Source organism: Cryptomeria japonica, chromosome 11, assembly GCF_030272615.1.
Source record: "Cryptomeria japonica chromosome 11, Sugi_1.0, whole genome shotgun sequence".
Lineage (NCBI taxonomy): Eukaryota > Viridiplantae > Streptophyta > Pinopsida > Cupressales > Cupressaceae > Cryptomeria > Cryptomeria japonica.
The window spans coordinates 577,301,740-577,309,465 of NC_081415.1; the positions used below are offsets into that span (position 1 = coordinate 577,301,740).

The 7,726-nt window shown below is 37.6% G+C and overlaps 1 protein-coding gene across 1 annotated transcript; it reads right to left on the reverse strand.

The window, feature by feature from the left end:
• Positions 1-625: 625 nt before the first annotated feature.
• Positions 626-1,689, reverse strand: LOC131029490 (brassinosteroid-responsive RING protein 1). The gene is made up of 2 exons (XM_057959992.2): positions 1,565-1,689; positions 626-1,457 (listed from the first exon to the last, which is right to left on the reverse strand). The coding sequence occupies exon 2, from the start codon at positions 1,444-1,446 to the stop codon at positions 985-987; it is 462 nt and encodes a 153-aa protein (XP_057815975.2). The 5' UTR covers positions 1,447-1,457; positions 1,565-1,689; the 3' UTR covers positions 626-984.
• Between the last annotated feature and the right edge of the window lie 6,037 nt (positions 1,690-7,726).

Below are 7,726 nucleotides of genomic sequence, written 5' to 3' on the forward strand. Positions count from 1 at the left end.
TTATTCTCACTTGGTCAACAATTACTTATGCCATTTTAATGGGTTTTGAAGAGTTCCTCCTCTCTTATTGATTGTCTATTTTTAATCCATCTACATTTTCTTGATGTTTCAAAATTGGTATGTCATAAGCCCTTTAGGATTGATAGACCTACTTTGTAATTTATCATGGTTTCAAATTTTATTTTATTTTTGCATTTAATAAAATAGTACTTAATACATAATTGATTGTTTATCCACATGTTTGCAATACCTAATTTAAACTTCTAATGTGATTCATTTTCACCCACATTTTATATGATTATGGCACACAATATCTCTTTTTAAATAACATTTATTTGTCAAGAAAAGGAATTTGAACACTCATTTAAAAATAATGTACCAAGATTGTTAAACTTTCAATCTATAACAACAAAAAATTCAGTATCAAAATCATTAAAAAGTTTTTACAATAAATAAGAATGATATATTTTGTTTAGGAGATAAAAACATGTATATAAAGATCATCTTAATGAAATAGCATAAAATCATTGATTCAATCAACTCTATAAAAAAAAATTTTAAGAAATACTAATGCATATATGTTATGAAACAAATAGAGCATAAAAAACCCAACAGAGTAACACTATTACATAAAATTCCAGTGAGACTCTTTATCCAACCCTTTCATATACACAAATGTTAATAAACATTGAAAATGATCTTACATAGATCATGTAGAAATAATGAATACATAATTTTTAATGGGTAAATCTAATAAAACTCAAAATAACCACTCCAAAAGAATGCAAATCATACAGCACTAGATGAGATAACCTCAGTTAACTGCAAGTACAGAACACTTGAGCAAAATTAATCTCCCAGCTTCATGTCCATAACCCAGAAGATCAAATCGTCCTGTGACAACTATTAAATCACTTTTGAACAATCTAAACCTCAGAAAATTCTCACTAAGAGGCTTACAGAGTTGATCCTCTGCCATAGATCTCAAAAGCGTACATTTCCATCAACACTTTGAATTAGTGGAAGCAGAGGACTTCTGCAAACAGGGCAACCATCCTGATGCTGATCAATCCACTTATCCAAACAATTTCTATGAAATATATGACAGCAATTGTACAGCTCTCGAATTTCATCATCTCCTTGGAAAGAACTCAAGCAGATGGGGCACACAAAATCCTCCTCAATCTCAACCATTTTCTCTGCAAAATTTCGGAATGTAATAACATGCAACCTACTTTTGATCATCTCACCTGATGCAGAGGAAATGAGAGACGATATTTCTGGTAATCCTTGCCCCAAATAGATCTCCTCCTCCTGTGGGGGCTCGCACAGCCCAAGATCGGAAAGAAAGCAGCAGATTCCATTGTTTAAAGAAGCCATGGCTGATGCAGAGTACAGCAGGACTTTGGGTATCACCATAAAACGGCAACCTACTGGATATCCCATGGCAGAGAAACCTTCAAGAAAACAGAACTAAAATGGGAGATTCAGTACTTTGCTCTGGATTTTTCCACACAATATAAAATACCACATGAAGCATGTAAATGAAAAAGGATGATCCCACCGGAGGCATTCCCTAGTGTTGTTTGGACGGGAAAAGGTAGAGTCTCTCTCTCAATAATAATTGGCCTCAACGAACACTAAGGCTTTTTATAACATTTCAGTGTATAAAACATAGCATGATGTAATGTTTTTAGGTAAGCAGTAAAGAAAGTTGGTTTTGACTATGATAGATGAATTGTTTTTATTATTAGTATAGGCAGAGAATAAATCACTTTTATTCTATTAATTTCATTTTCTATTAATTTCAGTCAGGGAAGCACCGCCATCATAAAAATAAATCACTTTTTTAAATGTATGCAGCATTCAGATTTTAAAAATGTCTTGTTTCTGATTCGTCGCTCATATTTTGCTAGGGGTTTTTCGATTTTTGCAATTAAAATTTGGGAAAAAAAAATTTTTGGCGAATCAACAAAAAGGAGAGAAAAATATCCACCAATACTTTATTTGGAAGGTTCTAGATGACATTGGTAGATCAACAGTCAACCATCGGAGCTATCGCCATGGCAACGATCCGTTACTAATTGGACGGCTGAGAAGGAACCTAAGGTATTTCGTAAAAAATATGTGTTTAAGAGAGGATTGAGTTCTCTCCCTGTTACGTTTGGTTGTAGCTATTCTGGCTCCAAAACGACATGCCATGCCATGATGCAGCTCCAAAATCGCATGCCCTTCCATGATGCCATGAGACATGTTCTCGGACCCACCATCCGGCTGACGTGGAGGTATGTTACCATTTTGCGGTTGGTGGAAAAGATTTGAGCGCAACTAATTTGAAAATGCTCGCGTCGATTTGAAACGCCCGTGTTAATTTGAAACACCCGCCTCAGTTTGTAAACATGTCCAAAAATTTGAAATGTCTGCCTCAATGATCATTTTGCCAAAATAGTTGCGTCCGGCGAGAGAGAGAAATAATCTGGAGGTAGAGATTCTAGTTGAATGACATTGAAGTTATGTCCCAGTGGAAGACGTTGAGCTTGTTGTAGCTCATGGCCCTGATGGTCCTCAGAATTTCTTCTGTCAGAAAGATTAAAATCGGTATTTAAACTGCAGGGCGGTATTTATCAGAAAACATTGGCGCTATGGATTCCATCAAGGAGGTAAAACACATTTGAACATTTCTTTTTTATATTGGGTGGGTGAACATGAAAGTATTTACATGTTTGTTTTGGTGAGATTTGCAGGCGAAATCTTATGGACAACAGAGTCAACTCGATGAAGCAAACCCCGAGAATCCCTTGGAAAAGCAGCAAAGTGAACTAGAGGAAGCAGACTCTGAGAAGCCCTCGGAAAAGAAGCCCTTGAAAAAGCTACTGATTAAGACTGACGTTTCCATTCCATGGATGGTTTGTTTGATTACATATAGAACCATTTTAGTATGTAGTGGATCTCATTACCTACTCACTGCCATGAAAGTTAAGGGCCTTTTTTTTCCATATATTGTTGTGGGTGCTATTGTTGTATATTTTATTGTGACAATGGTACTTACGATTGGGAAATAAGATTTGAAATGTCGAACACAATGGAATCATTAATTGGCCTTTATTTTTCATTTTACAAAGATGGGCTTTGGCAATACGTAGATATTATCAAATGTCACAGTCATGCATGCAACGAGAGAGGAGCTCTTCAACATCTTTACAAGTTTTTGAGAAAATTGTCAATGCCTTCTGAAGGGGATATAGGCTTCATAATAGTAAGTCAAATTTGTTATAAGCATAACACACTAAAATTTGTAATGGCAAGCCTTTCGTTCGATGATGACAACCTATATACCTTGGTGTTTGATTTTCAATCAAATTTGTATAATATGGATTTGAGAAAAAAGACAACATTACTATTATGTGCTAGGTGTCAATTTTAGTATGTGTGGGTCTTCATTGACAGAGAGCAACGTGAATCTCACAGCCATGGATGCTGCTTTCATTAAGGATAATGAATCCTTATCTGTCATCCAATTGGAGATGATGGAAAAGTTACACAGTATTGTTAATGCATTTAAGTGGTATAACATCCTTTAGGCTTAAAAGTTCTTTAGCCCATATTCTAGAGTGGCTTTCATTATTTTTTACTATTGTGAAATACAAGATTGTTTCGAATATTATCGTGTTATAATCACCTTTGGAGATTTTCTTGTTTTATACTCTTGCTATGCATTATGCTTAGGTTGTGTTTCACAATTGGTGTCAAGTTTTATAATCCAAGAGGTTCTATTATTATTGTGCTTTATGATCAGGTTAAGTTGGATCATTATGCTTGATTGTGATTAAATTCATGATCTATTATTAGAAAGTAGAGAATAAGAGAAGAGAAGAAAATTATGGAGTTTAATTTCAAATAGTGTTAGGAAAAAAACTTATAGTCAAAACTAGAAGCTGTGTATAGGGAGGAGAAAATAATCATGGAGTTTGATCTGAAATGTTGTAGAGGAAAAATATTTATAGTATCAATTCTAGAGCTTATGTAAAAATATGTTATGTAATGTGAATATCATGTGTAAAGTTTTTCTATTACCAAACTACGTTATGATTAATTTTGTTACATAATTTATTTAATATTTTTTTATCCAATTTTATTTTTATTATAAAATATATAATTACAATAGTTGTTAAGAACTATAATATTAGTTAGAATAAAATAAATATTAACAAGTAAAATATTTGAAGTTGTTATACATAATTATTGCTTGTGGTTCATGTGATGTTATTGCTTGGGTTCCACGTTGGAATTATTTTGTATAAAAAAATATATTATATTTTGGTGAGCAACTGTATTAATGTATTATGTGTATGTGGAATTCTTGGAAGTGACTTTCTAATGATTGGCCATAATAGCTCACACAAGTAGTGTTATTGATCACTAATATTGTGGTTCATCTTTGACATCTTTATCTACAGTAGAAGTTATTTCAATAATCCTTTCCCTATTTCATTTTGCCCTGACGACTAAGAGAAATTTGGGCTTCTTCTGAGATTTCTCTTTATTTATCATTGCTTGTATTGCTACCAAATCTAATGATTGCACTTATGCAATCCTTTTTCTAGAAAAAAAATCTAGCTTAAGAAAAATTGGGCCCATAGACAAATTGTAAAAAAATAGGAGGAAATTGAGATACCTATTGTCTAGGTCATCACCTCTACATCCCACCATGTCTCTCCCCTCTCTAGGTTTCTCTGAACGCGTCTATTCTGGCTCCAAAAGGGACCTGTCATACCAACAACATGCATCGACATACATGTCCAAGACATGCATACCATGCCAATTTGCCGCAACGACCGGACCCACGGTATGTGACGTGGAGTTGTCGTGGACTCGTCGGTTTCAATTGTCGGGCCCCACGCAAAATTACGTGGCCCTGCCGGAGGACGGTCGCGGCTCGCTTAGTGGTTAGCGGTGGTATTTTGTGCATAACACGCACATTAAAAGGCAAAAAAAAAAAACAATCACCGACGACTGAAGAAACCATGTTCAAACGACATACCGACGGGAAAAAGAAGGTGCGAGCTTAAAAAAAGAGCCATAAAATTAAAAAAAACTACCAACGATTTAAGAAACTACGTTCAGACGACATACCGGTGGGAAAAAGAGGGCGTCGCTTTCAAAAATGAAATGGTTGTTTCACGGGGCAAAAGGAAATGGCGGCCAGGCAGTCCGCGAATCAGCAAAAGCGAATAACACGCCATGTTAGTCGAATTCATCATTTCGCAGGGAAAAAGGAAATGGCGGCCACACAGTCCGTGAATAAGCAAAAGCGACTAACATGCCATGTTAGTCGAATTCATTGTTTCACGGTCCAAAATGAAATGGCGGCCATGCAGTTCGTGAATCAGCGAAAGCTACTAACACGACATGTTAGTCGAATTTGTTGTTTCGTAGGGCAAAAGGAAATGGTGGCCATGCAGGCCACAAATCAGCAAAAGCGAGTAACACACCATGTTAGTCGAATTTGTCATTTCACGGTCCAAAAGAAAATGGTGGCCATGCAGTCTGCGAATCAATGAAAGCGACTAACACACCATGTTAGTTAAATTCGTCGTTTCGTGGGGCAAAAGGAAATGACGGCCACGCAATCCGCAAATCAACGAAAGGGACTAACATGCCATGTTAGTCAAATTCGCCATTTTGCGGTCCAAAAGGAAATGGTGGCCACACAATCCGTGAATCAGCGAAAGCGACTAACACGCCATGTTAGTCAAATTCATCGTTTCGTAGTCCAAAAAGAAATGGTGCCCATGCAGTCCGTGAATTAGCGAAAGCGACTAACACGCCATGTTAGTTGAATTTGTCGTTTCGCAGGGAAAAAGGAAATGGCGGCCATGCAGTCCATGAATCAATGAAAGCGACTAACACGCCATGTTAGTTGAATTCGTCATTTCGCAGTCCAAAAGAAAATGGCAGCCACACAGTCTGCGAATTAGCGAAAGCAACTAACATCTCATGTTAGTCGAATTCGTCATTTCGTGGTCCAAAGGGAAATGGCCGCCATGTAGTCTGCGAATCAGTGAAAGCGACTAACACACCATGTTAGTTGAATTCTTTGTTTCGCGAGGCAATAGGAAATGGTGGCCACGTAGTCTGCGAATTAGCGAAAGCGACTAACACGCCATGTTAGTTGAATTCGTCATTTCGTGGTCCAAAAGAAAATGGTGGCCACGCAGTCTGTGAATCAGCAAAAGCGACTAACACGCCATGTTAGTCGAATTCATCTTTTCGTGGTCCAAAAGGAAATGGCGGCCACGTAGTCTGTGAATCAGTGAAAGAGACTAACATGCTTAATTGCAAAATCGACGGTGTAAAACGCACGACTAACACGCGTGTTAGTCAATCCATACTATCATTTTGGAGCCAGAATAGATGCATCCTAAAACAAAATGTCAATCAGGCCATCTGCAAATCAGTGAAGACACATAACACGCCATGTGAGTCTAATTTGCCCTTTCGTGAGGCGAAAGAAAAAGGTGGACACGCAGTCTGCGAATCAACGAAGAGGCATAACACGCTATGTTAGATGCTTTCGCGGTTTCATGAGGCCAAAGAAAATGTTGGCCACGCAGGACACGAATCAGCAAAGGCACATAACACGTTATGTTATAGCTGGCACAGACCTTTTGTAAGTGATCAACAACACAGCTGAAAAATTTCATAAGTGATCGACAATGCAACTTAAAAATTTCATAAGTGATCGACAACACAACTTAAAAATTTCACAAGTGATTACCCTATTTTCAGCTCCAAATTCTCATTTGAGGATGAAAATTCGTGAGTCAGGGTCGACGGCAGAATTCGGGGACAAAATTCGGTGGAAACTTGCAAGTAACTATACAGTCTCTCCCTCAACCTGATATCTATAGATGCCATTTACAAATTATATTAGGATCATGGCGTGCTTTTCTTGATTGGTGAGGCTTCATGGAAAGTGTTTTGTTTGCCGAGTAGGACTCGATACTTGAAAAGACAATTATGGCCAACCAAACTAAATACCATCATGCTACCCTCAACCCTATCTACCCTAAACAATGTTCCATCAATCTTGTATCCTATACCCTATACCTAGATGGGAGAGAGAGGGGAGACATACATACAGGGGCATCCTCTCTCTCTCTCTCTCTCTCTCTCTCTCTCTCTCTCTCTCTCTCTCTCTCTCTCTCTCTCTCTCTCTCTTTTCTTATGGACACAATTGGACATCTTACCATCTCCCAATTCAAACTTTCCCTTTCTCACCACAACACTTTCCCTTTTCTACCCCAAAACCTTAATTTACCTCCAATGATCTAAGAAGCTTAAAAGACATCTCTCTCTCTCTCTCTCTCTCTCTCTCTCTCTCTCTCTCTCTCTCTCTCTCTCTCTCTCACATTTATCTATTGTCTCTCCCTCTCAGTCTCTATCTCACTCTCCTCCTCTCTTAGGTGTGTCTCTATCCCATTCCATCTCTCTCCTCCCCCTCTCTCCCTCTCTAGGGTCATATGGTATTCTTAGGGTTCATATTGTATTCAAAGGATCCATGCATGTGTCCTATAAGGTCATATGACACCATATGACTCCTTAGGACACCATATGACCCATAATGACACATAAGATGTCATATGGAGTCCTAAGGGGTCATAGAACATCATATGACCCCTTAGCAAACCATACAATATATAATGACACCAAATGGTGTCCTAAG

Coding starts and splice junctions, on each gene's coding strand:
- LOC131029490 (XM_057959992.2), bottom strand. CDS start 1,446: ATGGGATATCCAGTAGGTTGCCGTTTTATGGTGATACCCAAAGTCCTG.